Genomic DNA, 19746 nt, shown 5'->3' on the forward strand with positions numbered 1-19746 from the left:
GGCCGTCCCTTTTTCCCTTCTACTAGTCTTTCAACGATTGTCTTCATCAGACCATCGTGCCTCAAAATGTGTCTAGTTGTCCCTTCTTCTGCATAAGGTTTTTAGGAGGTATCTCTTTTCTCCCACTCTTCTTAGCACTTCCTCGTTGCATGCACGGTCAATCCATTTTTTCTTCATCATTCTTCTGTAGCACCACATTTCGAATGCTTCCACTCTTGACTTCTCTGCTGCTGTCAACGTCCAAACCTCGCTTCCATAGAGAAACATACTCCATATGTAGCATCTGATGAATTGTTTCCTTACTTCTATGCTGGTATTTTCAGCTGTAAGAAGATTCTTCTTTTTGTAGAAAGCCCTCTTCGCCTGCGCTATTCTACTGTGTATTTCTTTCTTGCTCCATCCATCGCTGGTAATTCGGCTTCCCAGGTAAGAAAACTCGTTCACCTCTCCAAGTTTATGCTTTCCTAGGTTGATGTCTGTTTTAGCCTCCTCTCTTTTGCTGCAAACTAATATCTTAGTCTTCTTTTTGTTGATTTTCAATTGATATCTGACCATTGTCCTTTCCATCTTTGTCAACGTCTTCTTTAAATCCTTCTCTGTCTCGGCTATGACTGCTATGTCGTCAGCAAATCGCAGCATGCTAATTTTTTCTCCGTGGATATTGACACCCGAAGCTTTTTCCTTGATTTCATTGATGGCTTTCTCTATGTAAACATTAAAAATTAAGGGGGAAAGCGCGCAACCTTGTCTCACCCCTTTTCTTATTCTCGCTTCCGCACCGTTTGGTCCACATTTGATCACAGCTACTTGGTTTTTATACAAACTATGAATAATTCTACGATCATTGTAGAGCACGCCGATTTCTTTCAGAATTCTAAGCATTGATTTCCATTCCACGTTATCAAATGCCTTCTCTAAATCGACAAATGCTATGAAAGTCGGTTTGTTTTTCTCCAATCTCTTCTCTATGAGCATCCTAAGTGCCAAAATTGCTTCCCTTGTGCCCCTGCTTTTCCTGAATCCGAATTGATCCTCATCCAGCACCCTAATTATATAACTGTGAGAAGGGTGAGGGCGATGTCGTTGCCAGGGGCAACGCGATTCCCACGAAGGAAGGTGATAGCAGCGATTATGAAACCGTGATCGCTCTCTTTATCACGCTTCCAGCGTCATCGGCCTATCACGTTCGAAACCCATGGTGATAAGCATATGCTGACATAAAAACGAGCACTAAATGCATATATTAGGAAAAAATTATTGTTTATTTAATTTAAAAATGCCCCATAATCGATTAAAAACCAATGAAATCCTTAATTATTTCTACTGGAGTGCTCTCTTGACATTATTAGTTGTCCACGTTGTTCAATTGTTATATGCGCACGGTAGTGAATTCTATTGAGCTGCTTTATTTCCACACAACAACTTGGAAAGTACTGCTAATTGAAGTACATCCGTGATTCAAACGTCAATTACTTTATATCGAAGTTTAATTATCAACATTTGCCAAGTACGTTCTCCAACATATCAACATCGTTAAACTCAACTGATTTGGGCATTACTTGTTGGGACGATGAAATGTTCATGATAAAACAAAACTCAGAACTATTCCACAAACTTTTATTTTAACAGTCAGGTTAGTCTTGATAATGACGGTATAAACGTCGAAACTAGTAGACTGTTAAAATAAAAGTTTGTGGAATAGTACTGAGTTTTGTTTCACCATGAACATCGTTAAACTCCTTTTCGATTTTTTAATCATCATAAATCAACTATTAACTACTTACATTCAAATCGCTAGCGCGATTACACTTCCATTATCATTTCAACATTAATTAGTTTCAATCCAAGATCACGACTTTTTGGCCATTCTCTACGATATGGTAAATATAATGACTGCAGCATCTCCCGGCGAGCATAATGGATAATGGATTACGTTATCACGCATTGAAAAGTAATACAACACTTTCCCCATAACTTTACCATAATACGAGTACTTTATCATAATATTATCTATTGGCGAAGCGAAGTACTTAGCTTTGAATTGCATCCATTTTATGTTTTCGTTGTTTGTTATTGTTATTTCAAAGACTCCGCAGACGACGCATTCTCGGACAAAGATGTGTCGAAGGATTTCATTGGCTCTTCAGATTTCTCAATGATACCAACCTCACGCGCTCGTACCTATATGATACGCGCGATGACGGTGGCTTACATGATCGCGCGATACAGCGGAACGTGATAGGAGAACGTGATGGTCATCTATCGCCGTCGTCGCTGTCACATTTACATAATTGAGGTGCAGGAATTATTCTGCTCTTCGTTCTATTCTCCTGTAAATGATTCTTGTCAGAATCTTCGACGCATGTGTCGTCAGGCTTATGGTCCTAAATTCTTCGCACTTCTCAGCTCTCTTCTTTTTGGGTATGGTAATGATGATGTTCTTCTCGAAGTCACTAGGTAAATCTCCTGTTGAGTACATATCGCAGATAGTTTTATACAGTTGAGTTAAGACCTTTTCTCCTGCATTTTTTATTAGCTCTGCTGGAATGTCATCTGTTCCTGGGGCCTTATTCTTTTGCAGGTCTCTTATTGCAGCGTCAAATTCCGATCTTAAGATGCTTGCTCCAATGTCATCCTTTTCAACTTCACTTTCCTCTTCGATAACCTTTGAGCTAAGTTTGCTTCCGTAGTATAATTCCTCCAGGTATTCCTTCCATCTTTCGGCTTCGTCTTCGTTTTCAATTAGAATGTTTCCATTCTTGTCCCTTGTGGTATTATAATTTGCATTTCGTTCCTTGAAATGGTTCCTCACTATTCTAGAGGCCGCTTCCACTTTCCCTTGTACGAGGTTATTTTGTACGTCCTCACATATGTTCCTCATCCACGCTTCTCTGGCTTTCCTCGCTTTGCGGCAAATCTCGTTCTTTATTCTCTCTTAGCAGGCCTGTCCTTCCTCAGTATTCGTATTTTTATACTTTCTCCGTTCTTCAATGAGGTCTAGGACTTCATCCGTGATCCATGGCTTTTTCTTAACACATTTTCTTCTCCCTAGAACTTCTCTAGCGGCCTTCTGAAACCCACTTTTTATGTTAGTCCAGTTATTCTAAACTGATTTTTCAGACTGATCTCATCCTATCTTGCGCTCCATTACTTCTGAAAGGCCTGTTGATTTTTTGGCTCCTTTAGTTTCTCTAATTGCCAGGCGTTCTTTGCTGATTTCTTCATTTTATTGAATTTCAGATGGCATTTCATCATCACTAGATTATGATCACTGTCGATATCTGCCCCCGGGTAGCTTTTACAGTCCTTTATTTGGTTCCTAAACCTCTGCTTCACAAAAATATAGTCTAACTCTATTCCTTATTTTAAAAAATTAAATGTATTTAAATGGTACAAGGAAAAGAGGGATCTTGGTAGAAAATAAGGGAAGTAGTTAGTTTCATCAGCACTCATTAATCCAAAATTAATAAACAGATAAAAATGAATAAAAGCTTCACTCTGAAATCACTCGTTTCAACATCGGAAGAAAAAATAGCAGAAATATATAAGGATAGACAGAGGAAAGGAAAGCGATATACGAACCTACCTGCGGATACTGGAAAGGATAATTCTTGTTTCTTTGAAAGGATATTTCTTATAAGGATACTGGAAAATTTAATTCTTGGGCAGAAGCTGTAAAATGCATTTCCGAATATCTATGACGAACTGATCTCCATGATGACTTCCACGAATCGAACAAATACAAGACACCAATTCTTGCAAGGCGTAACAAGTTCTTGTAAGGAAGAAGGAAGTAGGATTCAGCGTATGAGATACGACATTCCAAAGCTTTACACAGAAAATAAATTTCCAAGAACAATGAAGTGCAGAGACAGAATATTTCCGCTTAGTAAAAAATATTGCCAGCAATTCCTAGGAGCTCAAAATGAAAATAATTATACCCGTGCGATTTATTGGGAAAAATATATAGTGGTGGAGAACTAAGAAATGTTTATTTTCGATATGAATGAAGATAATAGATGAAGGCAGTTAGGCCCAGAGTCCTCTATATTGCCATATAATAACTACGAAGTTGAGTCGTCGCAGTCCGCCATTTTTGGTCAAAACATCAATGGCGGGCTGTGTTGTAGCATAGGCGTAACGTCAAGTAGGTGCAGTTTTTTCCATTTTTGTAATTTATTAATAAGAGTGATGGGTGGTTCTTCTGCACCAAGCTGTTCCATTAGTTGCAGGGATGGGTTCCTTGTTTTTGTTTTTCCTTGTAATCCTGAGGTAAGGGCGAAATGGTTACAAATTTGCGGGATGGATAAGTGGCAACCATAGCCGTCTTCCACAATTTGTGAGGTGAGTTAGAAGTTGATTTAATTCAGTGTATTGGATAAGTATTCATATGAAGATCAAGTTTTTCCTTAGTTTCGGCTTAAGTTGATGAAAGGCTGTGATTTATTTCAAAGTTTAATACCTTTGGTACTCAGTTTTACGTTGCACGTAATGTAAACAGAAAAGAGTGCATAATAATTCCTGCTATTGTTGAGAGTTTTTCATGATTATAAGGTTATTTGTGGCAATAGTGTGTTTTAAAACGTTCATAGTGTCGTAAAACTAATACAAGTAACCCGAGATACATTCAAGTGATTAATTCAAACAATAAACATCAGAATACGCAACCTATTCACATGATGGAATGTGGTTAGTTGTTATTATTTCGTCGCGTGAAAGTTATACTTGTAAGTGTCCTTGAAAGTTAAACTTGTAACCATATAAGTGCTTTCACGTTTGAAATACCATGAGGAACTTTTACGTGCAATGGAATCAATGATACCAGTTTTTATGAAAGACTTACTGAAATAATGTAATATTTAAGTATGTCCCTTTTGGAACTACGTTATTGGTAACGAATGTTTGCAGATAATTGTATTCGAATTCATGCTGGATTTTACACCTTGTAATTACATGCGCTTTATAAACAGCGAAACCTTCCTTAATTAATATAATAGTCAACATACAGTTTAATATTATTAAGATTAAGGTAGGTTTCCATGGAGTACTAATGAAGTGATTTGGGAGACTCCCTATCCTTCCAGCGCTGCCTTCTTCAATTCACTGTAAGGCCTACTTACTTTCAATTTTTCTAAACATTCTACCCTCTAACACCATTTTCAACATCCCCTCTCCGCTAATTATTTGCTCCATCCATAAATTATGTCTCCCCTGTATCTCATCTAAAAGCTGTCTCTCCTTGCCAACCATATTCAGCTCTTCGTCGTTCCTTTTCCTCTCCGTCCATTTCACCTTCTCCATTCTTCTCCATACCCACACCTCGAATGCCTCGAATCATCTCTCGTCTTCTTTCCTCAATGTCCACGTTTCCGCACCGTAAAGCGCAACTCTCCAGATCAAACTCTTCACTAACCTTTTCTTTAAACTCTTATATAACAATCCTCTCAGAATTTCCTTCCTGTTCACGAACGCCTCCTTTGCTAACGCAATTCTCTTCCTAATGTCCTTACTACCGTATCCGTTTACCTCTAACGTACTGCCTAAATAGTTGAACTGCTCAACCTGCTCAAATTATTCACCACCGACCTTTATTTTAAGTCTCACATTCCTCGCTCGTGATGCTTTACAAAACCGCATAAACTTAGTTTTCTTGTGATTAATCCTCATCCCATACTCCTCGCAACGCTCGTATAACGCATTCACTAGAGCCTGAAGCCTCCTCGCTGACTGGCTAATCAACGCCTGATCATCCGCGAATCTCACATATTTGAACATCATCCCTCCCACATTTACTCCAGCTTCTAACTCATCCCTCGCTTCTCTTACCATCTCCTCAGTGCATACGATAAAAAGTAGGCATACGCGGCGATAGAGGACAGCCTTGCCTCACACCTCGGCCAATGCTTACCCACCCAGGTTCTCCGTCCGCTACCCACACTTGCGCAGTCTGGGCCATATACAGATTACAAATTAGTCGTCTATCCCTCCAATATACACTTATTCTCTTGAGGATTTCCATTAACTCTAACCAGTTCAAGCTATCTAACGCTTCTTCAAAATCCACGGAACAGGCATATACGTCCTGGTCATATTCTAGGTTCCTCTCCACCAGGGTATTCTAGGTTCCACTCATTATCGCAATTGCATCACGACTTGACTTCCCTTTCCTAAAACCAAACAGATCTTCGCCCAAATAGTCGTTTGCCCTCGCCTCCATTCGTCTGTTCAATATCCTCAGCACCACTTTCGTCGCATGCGATATTAGGGTGGTAGTCCTGTAATCTCCGCATTCCACAGCTTTCTTCTTTTTCGGTAGCGGAATTAAAACCGTCTTCACGAAATCCTACGGCCAACATCACTCCTCATATATCCTGCGTACTAGTTTGAAAAACCTTTTCTTACCTTCCTTCCCTAGATTCTCCAGAAGCTCACACGGGATATTGTCCACGCCCATTGCTTTACTAGCCTTCATATCACGAAGTGCTTTCTCTATTTCCGAATCTAATATCCCCGGCCCAAAATTATCCTCCCCCACTTCACTTTCATCCTCTAAAGTCAATCTCTCCGGTCTGTTCCTTCCTTCATAGAGATCCTCCACGTATTCTTTCCATCTACTCTGTACATCTTCTCGCTCGGTTAGCATCCTTCCATCTTTAGCCTTACTTTTAGACATGGCTTCTCCTGTTTTGCCGTCCGATAGCGACTTAACTTTGGCGTACAACGCGCCTACTTCTCCATCCCTCTGGAACTTTTCCATTTCCTCAAACTATCTTTTCCACCAATCCTCCCTTACCCTCTTAGTTTCACGTAGTAATCGATTATTTAGTTCCCTATACATTCTTTTGCCCTGATCTGTGTCCACGTTCTTCCACTTCTTCTTTCCTCCATTTCTTTTACCATTCCCTCCGTAATCCAAGGCTTCTTTATCCTTCTGCTGTCAACGTAGCCAATTGACTTCTCCGCCGCATTGACTATTCCCGTTTTAATATTATCCCACCCTTCCTCTTCAGTCTGTGTACTTCCAGTCTCCCGTATACTAATGTACACTTGTTCCTGATATCCTCCCCTCCAGGTGTTCTACGTTCCATTTCTTCGCCTTTCTAACTTTAGTATATAAGTCTTTTGAATCTTACGTTACATTTTATAAGTACTAGGTTGTGGTCTTAAACTGCATCTGCTGCTGGGAAGCTACGCGAGTTTTTCACACTATTCATAAACCTCTGCCTTACCATAATGTAGTGTATTTGATATCTCCCAACATCCCTTGGACTTTTCCATGTGTACCTTCGCCCTTTATGATGATTGAACCACGTGTTTGTGATGAATAACCTGTTTCTCCTGCAAAATTCTGCTGCTTTCTCTCCCCTGTCGTACTGTATTCCCAATCCAAATTCTCCTACTTCGCTTCCATCCCTCCCTTCCCCGACTAAAGCGTTCCAGTCCCCCATCACTACCAAATTTTTCTTACCCGGGGTTTCTCTAATTATTTCCTCGAGCTTTTCATACACCTCATCTACTTCTTCCTCCCTATGATTGCTAGTGGGCATGTAAACTTGGACCACCACAAGGTCGGTGGGCCGCGCCTCAATTTCTATCACCAGATTCCTATCGCTTACCTGATCTATACCTACCATATGCTTAGCCATCTTCCTGTTTAATACTAATAAAGCTACCCCTCGCTGGCTTACCCCCCCACCACTATATATAACCCTATACCCATCACTCCAATAGTCCCCCCATCCCTCCACCTCACCTCGCATAATCCTAAGATATCTATCCTCCCTTTATCCATTTCCCTTTTCATATTTTCTAACTTCCATGCCCTCATGATTGTCCTCACATTCCACGTCCCTACATTTATAGCCGACTTCTTCTTCTCCATCTTCTTGGCCTTCTTCTCTCTTCATTGCTGCTGCTGCTGGTGATGATGATAAGTCTCTGCAAGGATTTCGCATGTTGACGACCCCGAGGACCTTGCCGACCTCGCTGCCGTGCCCGACACCCGCCCTTTGCGGACGGGTCCCGGTCGATGAGATTCCGAGGCTCATTTGGTTGTACTCCATGTTTTCAGGGAAGAGATAGTTGGTAGGGTTTCCCACTTCCATTCCAACATTGTTTTTCACGTGACACCATCACGTGGACTACCTTTCGTCTGGCTCCTACCCTTCGACCTATCTGGCATGGGTGGCCCTACCGGGAATAATTTAGAATTAATCCCGCCAGTGCAGCTCTAGGGGTATTAGGAACGCGCAAGCCTTTCCACCGCGACAAGGTTGTAGCCCAAGGGAAAGGCAACATACAGTACATGCACGTAATTATTTAGCCATTTAATCATTATGAAAACATTTTCGTGCGAGTTATCTTCGTTTTCCTTGCCACAGGTGCACTTATACGAATCAAAATTTGAATCCGCTCGGAAGGAAGGCTGGAATAAATTAAAAGCCAACTGATGTTCCAACGATTTTCGACGTCGCGAATTATCCTAAGCCTATTACACCAAAGAGGAGACCTCTCATATTCTATTTATCGTATATCGTTTCATACCAATTTTTTGCATGAAACCAAAATCATTGACGTGTGGTATCTCAATAGTGTTCCTTGGAAAAAGTCCCCTGTGTGTAATTCATAAGATAATACTACTACTAAGCAGTAATAATAGTCGAAGGCTGGATGATTCCAATGTTTCGTTTCTTGGGGGGGTTGAGTGTTTTTGATGGCTACATGCAGTCTTAGGAGCTGGAGATACGGAGCATGTCTTTATATGTGCTTTTATTCATGTCATAAGCACCTATTACCCTGTGTTATGGACTCCTAAAATCTCTTGTAGTTTGTCTTTTTCTATTATGCCTCATGATAGTGTCTTTAGGTAGTGTAAGTCATTTCTCATCTTCCATACGTGTCACCTGCGCTTGGTATTTTGCTGAGATATGACTACATATGTATATTTTAAAATGAAGTAATTGTTAGCATTATCATTCATCTATAATTTTTTGAGAAATCAGCATAGTTGTTGAAAAATAGGCACGCAGTCTTTGTTAATGCTTATCATCTATCAAATGAGGTAGCTTCTCAAATTGACGTGTTTGTTTGAATGTAAGATTGAACTATACATTACAAGTTCTTTTCTTTCACATTGCCTTTGTTCTGGCAATTTTTCAGTTATGCCATTTTTCATTACTTCTATAGCATCAGCCTTGCTACTTTACATTGAAAAATGGTTTTAAAAATACTGCTAGAGTAATTAAACAGAGTCACTAGTTGCTCTTGTGTTAAGCTGTTTTGATGGTCCATGATTGTCAATATACAATAGTATTTTCAGTGATTATTAAGCGCAAATGACAGTCAACCCATTAAAAGAAGGGTTCTATCAGGTCGTAATACGTTTAGTCTTTGCCGTGGTTTTATCTTTATTTTCACCCTTTCCATTGTTGTCATGCCTAGAACATTTGTATTTATGCTACCGAAGGTTTCGGGAATCAGTATCAACTATCCGAAAATTACCAACATTCTTTGCATACCAAACAAACGAAGAAATCTGCCCACATCTCCTTATGGGTAAACGGGCTGCTAGGACTAACAATGGCGGACGTCGTCATTCCCATAGTGGAAGCCTATGCGACGACTCGACATGATGAGAGAGTAGTGTTGAGAGAGCAATCTAGAGGGCTCTGGTTAGGCCTATGAGACACGAATACTTCAAAAATTACCTTCTATAAGCGGTTCCATAAGTAAAACAAAAGGCAAGTTAAGGGAAAAAACTGACTAAATAAAAAAAGAAAGTCAACAGGAGAACACGCATTGTTTTGCTGTAGTAGTTGGTGTGTTACAGTTAACGATTTTTTTTAAATTCGTCCCAAAGTTACAATATGATAGAATTGGGTAATTATACAGAGTTAACCGCAACAGAGAAAAGATTAATCATAATGCTATGAAATAGAATATAAGGGATGCAATCCAATATTTCAATTTACCAATATATGACTCAATAGAAAAAAGGAGAATAAAATATTTCCTCTTCTCAAAATACCGTTCTCTTAAGCCTTAGTTTTTCATAGAAAAGTTATTTGCGGTATAAATAAAGTATTTTAAAATACATAATTTTTAGGGTTAAATTTCAAAACAAGCTTGATTCTATGAGACAAAATGTTAGGCTTTACCTTGTGGAAAAGTATGGTATCACTGGTATGGTGATTCTTGGTTCAATTCCACAAAATTGTATGAAAATAGACAATGTGTGTGGCCTATGGGTGATATAAAGTGTCGCAACCATGGGTCGTGTTTATTATATTTTGTGCAATAGACCCAAGTATTATGAATATGAACGAAGATAGATGTTTCCTAGTTGTAACCTACATATCTAAAAGGGTTATAAACCTCGTTTTGGAATTTGAACGGTTTTACCATCCTTTATTCCCATTGGGATCCGTTAATACGAGCTGGAACTATCATTTCCATCGCGTATAATCTAACTAACGATCATAATGAGGTGTACCCTTCATTTGAGAGTAGGCGAGGAAAATTTTATTTCTTGGTTTCGGAAAGAGAAGTTGAAATGTGGGAAGGGGCATAATTTATTCCGTGGGGTTGACCATTTACCCGGCATGATGATTCGTCGAACGAAAGTTCCAACGCTAGTCATCAAACTAACCACGATGGGCGTAATGGACGCAAATCTGCCTAATTGCTACGTATTCCAAAATGCCAAAGGATTACACGGATAACACGGAATAAGCACCCTTCGGCCATTCATTGGAAGACCCAGGAAACGATTGGCCATTGATTGGCTTAAAACTTTCAGATCACGTGAGCCCGTTAGTTACATTAACCCACAGTTACATTTTTTCTCTCCGTAATCACTTCAGTTGATTTGAGCAGGCTTTAAATGGTTCTCTTGCGGGCAATCCAATTCTCTAAGCACAAAGTCATAAATTTAGCCAATAATCATTTAAATATTTGTCTGAAAGAAAATTTCCGCACCTTATGGAAGAGATAACTGAGTAGCCAATATGGTTAACTCCGTCATAAATCAGTCGAGAATAAAGCGTAATACATAATAAATATAATTGATTTACACTCATTCGTTTTCTTTAAATTACCGTGATATTTGTTGAATTCATAATAAATGAATTTGGCTTGCCTAAGGTATGTAAAAATGTGACTCAACGTAAGCAGTTTAAATTATCACCACTCTAAATAAAAAAAAATTAATTACGAATAAATAACAAACCATTCACTGTCGAATGGAAATACAAGGTTTCTTTCCTTTAACAGTAACATTGAAGTTGTCAAATATTAGCTCTTTGGGATAGAATGTACACATCCAAAGGCTAGGCAGCAGGGCGCTACACCAATGAATTAAAAAAATCTTAAATGCACCATTAACATATTATGAAATGAATACTCAATTAGTATAAAGAAAATTTTACACAAAAAAATCGCACTTGGAAGGAGAACCGGAAGGTGATGTAAGAATCATTTCATTTATATGTAAGTGTAATAATGTAAGTAATAATAACACAAAATAAGTTACAGCATACAATTTTACCAAATATTTGTGATACTTATATCCATTTTCTTCACTGAGCTGATTATTTGCTATGAAATGTTATCTAAAATTCATTTCGTGAAGCAAATGTTTAAATCACTCTATATCTAGTCCTTTGTGACTGGTATGATGCAAGGATATAATTTATGGATCTAAACAGCTCAATTAATCGGGGGGGAAGTTCACGAAGAATCGACCCCTTAAACCTATTAAATACTCACCTTGTTGGTTATGAAGCTGAAAAACACTTTGACTAAGATGAGCATTTGAGTCATTTGAACAACTAATGCCCTGTTTACCTTGGATGCTAAGTTTAAAAAACTTGTTGGGGAATTCCAACGAAATATGTAATATAAACTTCCAACGAGTATGACGACAATTTTATGCTAGCTGGAAAATTTATTGAATTCAGGCACGAGATCATCATTTAGATATGCTCAAAAGACAAGCGGAACAAAGGAAAATGAGTAAATTGACAACGTAGACTTCATGTAGCGCCGAAGACGCATATAAGACTTTCCCGGTTGTTATTAAACCACCACTAACAGTCAAATTAAATTAAATTTGTATATTTAAAAAAATTCGTTGTAAAAATTGTTGAATGCAATGTGAGAGAGAGAAACTTGAGAGAGAAAGAAAGTGTGAGAGAGAAAGCTAATTGTCTGGAAAATTAATCAACTTCTAAATGGCCACAAAGTCACTTGCTTGAAAAAAAGTTTTTTTTTGGCGGTCTACGGGTTGCTTTGATTGCATAATGAAAGAACCCATCTACATCTGGTTTAAGGAGAATAGTAATAACCGAAATACTGGTTTTCAACTCACAAAAGCCGTGAGTAGACAACAATTGTGCGTCACATGAAGAGGACGAAGGAAAAATCCACCAATCAGGTGGCACATCCTCCACCAACGTGACCTATATAAGAGCATCGTAAATTTAGGCACTCATTCCCTGATGATGTTAGCGGAGTAAGCTGTCGAAGCGTTGACATGAATCCAAATCGGATCAGGTTCGGAGTCCAAGTCTTTCAATTTACATTACGCACTTAACTCACGAAAAAACGAAACGGTAGAAATAGAATTAAGAGGCTGGAAAATGAAGATGTAAATCGCGGCACTTGAGTCATCCAGTGCCTACTCTAGTGGCCGAAACGGCCTCATACGTCAACATTTCCCGCTGAGCACTCCCCTTTGATGCATTTTTTAAGAGATTTGCACTCACCGAGGACGCCGAGGCGATAGTTGAGCGTGACGACCACGAGGTCAGCGTATGAAGCGAGGATGGAGCCGTCATAAGGATTCCCAGAGTTCCAAGAGAAGGACTCGCCGTGAACGAAGACGAGCACCGGATATCTCTCAAGAGCTTCGGGTGGCGCCACTGAAAAAAAAGATGGAAGGAAAAAAATTAGTCACGACGGTGAAAAAATGTTAGAAAAAATGATGAAAATATAAATTAATCATCTTGAGAAGGAAGTTTCCTCATCGAAAATAATTTTAAGCACGACAGAGTTAATTGAGGTGGCAAGAATTTACATTTTGATGGCCAACTTAGCGCGAGCGAAGGTCATCTCTTCTGTGGACGGAATAATTTATCCCATGCTACGTAGATTCCTTTGCACGCGGAATAAAATTTATGGAATTATTTTCCCATCTTGCATCACCGGGCACATGGGATAAAATTTATTGAGCAACGTTCGTTAAAAGCAACGGGCAGATTTCAAATCAAAATTCCGTTTTCAAATATGAACAGCTATGTAACTTTAACACGTCTTTAAGGAGAACAAAATGAAAAATACATATTTACCGGCATAAAATGAGTATTTTGTTTGTTTTATAGGTATATTTAGTGCATGCAATCACCTGTAAACATCATTTCCTACTCTTTCATATATAGTGTGCACCGCAATATCTTCAGCCTAGTTATGATATTTTCATGATGCATATTACTTTGCAATGATTCCAAATCCGTCACAACTTCCACAAAAATAGAAGTAATTTGCTGAAAAAGTGCACATGCTCCATAGCAATAGATAAAAAATGCTAAAAAGCATAAGACTAACCACGAAAGCGCAAATCAATAAACGCTATATTGGAGATATATAAACGGAGATGAAAGTCAACTTGAAGGTACACACAGCTATACTTCAAACACAGGTCTCCACAAATATAAATTCAAGAGAACCTCTTGCGGCATTAATTCCATGTATTTTGTATTGGACGAAATGTTTAAAAATAAGAAAAATATAATTATAACAGCCGGAAAAAGATCAATAGGCATAGAACCGAAAACTCATTTAGGATCAAAATTTATTTTACTTCTTTTCAAATCAATTGGAGCATTACTTTTTTGTGACTAGCAACTCGTTTTTAGCAACATCAAGCATTTAACCATACATTACCTTATCAATATACCAATTATAAAAGTAAAAATTATTCCTAACTAAATAGTGAGATTTTTCCAAATGAGAGCAATGGCCGTGCAAAGTAGAATCCTGGATTTGTAAGAGTGAAGTGCAAGAAATAGTCTCGTCAAATCTCTTGACGCATTTCCCCTCTTTCCTCATTCCGTCAGATCCCGCTCATCTTATACTCGAGAAAGGTTCAATAATTTACTTATAGTCAACTTAAGAACTATAAGATTTCAAAGGTATAAAATAATCATAATCATCCACCACTCTGATGACCAGCAGAAATCGGGGCAGGCAAGCGGCTGGGATACCTTCATTGAACTATACGATGACAAAATGAACAAGATTCGGAATGCTTCGAGCTTAGAAATTAGGTTTTAGTCAGCGGTGGAACAATGGGATTGAGGAAGGGGGCTATAGCCCCCCCCATTTGGGTCGAAACACAAACTAGATAAAATCGAAATTTTTGGCAGCTGCTACTTTGTACAAAGCATTCAGTTATACTTTCCGACATATTTACCTACTTCAACGAATTGAAATATAAATTATCTTAAAGGCAGATCCAGAGAGGGGCTCTAGGGGGGGTATTCAATTTTCACTAGATATAATGACCACTTTTTTGGACCTCCACTACTACTGCGAGGTCCAACTACCCCCCCCCCTCCCTTGTGCCTATTCTGGATCCGCCACTGGGCTTATTAAAATCATATCATAAAGGATACTGATTGTTTTGGAGATATATACTGGCGGCATAAAATGTTAAGTGTAAGGACGCTCTGAGGAAAAATTTCTCACTTGCCCACCATGTCAATCCGGGCCAGGGGGTCGGTCAAAATCTCGTTCCCACGCGTCGTAACAGACGGCATATGCTCGAACGACAATGAAACTTTCCAACCCCGAGTTTAGCAGGCCATAAACATCGCAGCACCACGTGGACCCGCCCAGCAATCCGGGAAAATATACGGAGCTCCCCACGTTTTTATTGTACCGCGGCGGGAACACGAGTCAATACGTTTGGTAAAAGGCTAATAGGTTATATCCACCCGGTCATTCCTCAAACTGCGACGTGCGTGGAAGGGAGTGGCGGAGGGGAATGAAAAAGATCTCGGGGTTGGTATGAGGCGTATGTTGGGGGCTGGATGGGGAAGTGCCGCAAACCGCACGTCCCCTTTGCCCCACCCTAACAGAAGCCAAGCCAATCGCAGCCGTGGGAAATATGAGGGCGATATGGGATCGGGGTGTCTGAAGACGGAAAGCGAAAAGAGAACACACACGTGATGGGTCAGATTCCCATTCTCATGTAATATCATACATTTGAAAGCGCCACAAGGCTATTCAGAATATGATTGAACAGGACTCAAGCCTTCTATTCACTTCCTCCACTTCTATATATATATATATATATATATATATAAAAGAGGACGTTAGTTTGTTTGTCCGCTATGTGTTTTCATACGGCGCCACGGATTGCAACCAAAGTTCATGGGTGAATCTCATGCTCCCAAAGTTTGTAGTCCTGATTTTAATTGCGTTTGACGCGTCCTTCACGTCGTTTCTCATTACCGTTTGTTACGTCACCTCATACACTTTTTTTGTGGTTGGACATCCTGCCGGAGAATACATCTCTTTGCTCGAACAAAGGGAAACATAACTCATAAGATAATACAAATACCTATTGATCCTGTCGGTGCTAACCATTTTGCTGTGGTATGAGTTCACAAGACGTTTTTGGTCTACACGCGTACGGACACAAATAACGATCAATGCTGTGGATCGAGGTATAAAGCGATCCCGTGTGCGTTATAAGAAAATCGTTTTTTCCATTATTTGCTGTTCAGCGTATCTAAAAATCCTTCAATGCGACTATGAATGACACGTACGAAATTTCCCACTTCTCTGGGTACTATATTTCCCGAGCAACGCCGGGTGGCCTGCTAGTAATAAATATATAATTCCCAATTGATTATGCATAATACGAGTAAATATGACCACGAAAAAAACCGTGACGGCTGAGTAATAATTATGATGTGGCTTATTTAAAAAAAATATATTAACGGATTTTCGAGTTTAACCTTTTTCCACCCTCATAAAAACTTAAATAATTCTCCAAAAAAAGGCTGTATTACACGTAAACATATTTATCCCATGTGAAACGTTTATTTAACAAATAAATTGACAGATTTTTGACCTTAAAATTGAGTTGTATACACGCTACTATAAAAATTGACATTGTTCATAGAAAATTCCTTTTAAAACATTTTTTTATCGATTCCGGCTGTGGAGAAAATAACGCATGAGTTTTGTGAGATCGAATAGCAGCATGGATGGCAATCACGAATGCTAGTTCGTTAGGGGATTATTAAAATCTTGGTCATAGATATTACATTAGGGGGCAGCGACGCATGATAACGGAAAGCTATGATAGAGCATAAGTGTGGGGCCAATTTTCTCCTCTTACAGAAAATTTTTGGAAGGAGGAAAGAAATTTAGGAGGAATTTTAAGTAGATCCAGGCCTCTCTTTTCAAGAAGATATGAATCACTTATTCATTTCAATGGCTTTTATAAATATCAATTTATAATGTTAATTTTTTAATGCATGATCAAAAGAACATGCACTTGAAAAGCAAAGCAAATAAAATATGAATATTATCGGCTGGGCCCTTGCGGCAATTTTGAAGGCTTTATTTATATAAGCCTTGGTTATTTTATATTTTACTTATCATTCTTTCACTTTGAACCCATTAACCCTCTGCAAAACAGATACGTCGGATCAAAACTTTTAATCGGTGATAAACTATTTTATTTGTGGAAAAAGGTTGCTTTGACAAACAAATATTTGGAAATTATGAAGTTGGACATAAGGAAAAACAACGGGAAAATGAAGTAAAAAGCTTGGGAAGAGGAACATTATGAGCTGTACTTTAATAATCATAGAATTACTGTACTATGAAAAGGAATAATGGGAAGGATGTGTCTAACCTTTCCACCGCACTATGCTCTGCAGTTCATATGACGCTTCAATGGAACACTTTTCCATCGCTTTCAAAGCGAGTGCAATGATTCAACTAGCCGTAATATGATAAGCAGAAATAGGTTACCCCATCGGAAGCCCCAGAAAGAGCCATTGTATTCTGTAAAAAGTTTTGGGCAGTTACAATAAGAAAATTTGACACTGTAAAAGCAAATTATTTTTGTCGTATTAATCCAATGATGCATTAAATAAAAACTAGCACTGTTCAAAGATTACTATGGAATCTACACGAAAAAAATCAATGAAAATGCTAGTACCAAAGATTAGTATTGCATTTTCCTAATTATGCTCGAAAATAAATGAAGCAGCAGCTAAAAAAAAAAACATAATTTGGAAGTACTCGTGCCAATGATTAATATTGTATGCTCCTCATTTTATTTACAATACTTGAGCAAGCAGCTTAAAAAAATCATAATTTGGACGTGTTAGTGTCAAAGATTAATGTATTTTCCTGATTATTGTTTACAATACTTGAGCAACCAGCTAAAAAACCATAATTTGGACTTGCTTACGAAATAGTCCTCAAATTTCACTGCCACCCCTAATAAAGGACGATCATGAATTGGAAAGGAATTGGTTTGGCGTGGGTTAAAGGCAGGGGCCGGGTAGGGAAGTTTGAATTGGTGGCGGTGGCGTGGGAGTTTGGCCCGATGTTAAATGGGCCCTCAACCCCCGCATTGAAGGACAGGCGTGCGGCAATTTACGTGCGGGTCGCACATCCCCAAAAATATACGGCGCACGGAGACGACCCGGCGTTAAACGAATCCTTGTTTTCCATTAGCCTCCTGGGGCGGAAAACAGATTTACGCATTGGTTTCGAAGAGCACACGGCACGGAAAGGACATAAATTCCGAGAAATGTGCCGATGTTAGCACACAAAACCAACAAAGGTTTCGATATTCGATTTGGAATTACTCAAAAGGCTTAAATTCGGGAGGTTACGCCGTCCCTGGGCAAGGTGGCGACCCCAAGGCTGCCCATTGGCAAAGATTGAAGAAAAATAAAAGCCTGACCTTTATCCATTGGCCTTAATGGATGCTGAATAAATAAGAGAACTCTCTGTCGATTTTGGTCTCCAGTTTGCTCAAGGTTATCTCGCGAATTTTGACCACATAGAACACCAGATTTGATTGTGAAATTTTGTTTGGAATCCATGCATATCAACGGACTGTATTTACATGAACATACCAGATCGCATGCCGTTTTAATATCCGTGGGGCAAAAGGTAGTAATGCGCAGGCCCCTGCACTGTCTTATTGCACAAAAAAATTACGGTGCGTGTTGTGACAAATTTATCTGATTGGGTTCGATTCAACATACGATTTTCAATTCCTATACGTTCGGCTAACAATAAGTTAACTTCTTCCAATTTCGTTGTTTCTGTCAGAGTTAGATACATATTGTGATAAGAAGATGATACTCTCTTTATCTTTTTGCAAATGTTAAATCAAATCCAAAGCCATTGCTCAAAAATTATGAATGATCTTAGGCAGCCGCCTCAGCAGCTGTGCGATAAGTACTCATTGACAGATTTTATCACCTTAATCACTCGTGATCCTAGGATTACATTGACTTTCATTACAATATCAACGCGCAACAGAAGAGTTTTTGGCTCCTGAAGATAATGACAAAGCTAAGCCCATTGCCAAGGCTGCTCTTCCATATGTTTCCACAATCTCGGGGAAATTGTCTCGTATTCTCAGAAAACGCAACATTGAGACAATTCAAAAGCCACCAGAAAAACTACGGAGCCAACTTGTGAAGGTTAAAGACAGAATGGGACTCAAGACCTCTGGCGTCTACCAAATACCCTGTGAATGTGGAGATAGCTACATTTAGGGAACAGGAAGAACAATTGAAACCAGGATATCAGAACATAAGCGGTGTATTAGACTTAGATACCCAGAGAAATCTGCCGTAGCCGACCACTGCATTAAAAACAATCACACCATCAAGTTCAATGAAACAAAAATCCTCTGCAAGGCAAAGGGATATTGGGACCGCCTTACAAAAGAAGCTATCGAAATACGAATCACAAATAATAAAATGAATAGGGACGCGGGTTTCAACCTCAGCAAATCGTGGAACCCAATGAAAAAAAGAATGGGTAAGCTGAAAGGAGGAAAGAACTCTAAAAAAAAACTGACCAATCACAGACGACCTGACCTCCCCAACGGTGTATATAAGCCCGGCAATAACCAGGTCCATCATTCGCCCTGAAGACGATGGCAGAGAAGGCCATCGAAACGTTGGCAGCAATGACCATCATTACCCGGCTGATTTCCCGTGAAGATTTCATCAACAGCATTCGCCGGGAAAGCATCAAATCCTTCTTCATTATAATATATTTGGTTGAGTTTTTTTGGCATTATAATCATGAAATGAGAAAAAACAGCAAAACTAGAGATAAATGTAGATACCAAAGACGAGAGACTGTACTTAAATAAAACTCTTCAAAAAGACAAATGTAGGCGTGAAAAAATTTACCTACTGTCCTAAGCAAAGACAGAAAAAAAATCCCTGGATGAAAAGTATGAAGACAAGGACGCTGCCAGTTCCACGCGCGATAAAGAGTAGACGACGGAGACATCTGGCGGAAGAAATTGAAAAGAGTGGTAGGAGTATAAAAAAGTTAACATTAAAGGAAAGATGACGTGGAAGAGGCAGGGGTATATAACAATGAAAAGGGCGACTACTTGCTAGATATTAATTCCCATCACGATCACGAGACAGGAGTTGCCGGAGTGACTGTGGGAAGGAAATG

At 39.1% G+C, this 19746-nt stretch overlaps 1 protein-coding gene across 1 annotated transcript in view; it reads right to left on the minus strand.

Annotated features, from left to right (window-relative positions):
- The window catches only part of LOC124160998 (neuroligin-2-like), a 484800-nt gene that overhangs the window by 88360 nt on the left and 376694 nt on the right, over positions 1 to 19746 (minus strand). The window contains exon 3 of the mRNA XM_046537135.1: positions 12765 to 12920. Within this exon, the coding sequence (XP_046393091.1) occupies positions 12765 to 12920 (156 nt within the window). The remainder of the gene's footprint in view (positions 1 to 12764; positions 12921 to 19746) is intronic.

Source organism: Ischnura elegans, chromosome 6, assembly GCF_921293095.1.
Source record: "Ischnura elegans chromosome 6, ioIscEleg1.1, whole genome shotgun sequence".
In the NCBI taxonomy this organism is placed as follows: domain Eukaryota; kingdom Metazoa; phylum Arthropoda; class Insecta; order Odonata; family Coenagrionidae; genus Ischnura; species Ischnura elegans.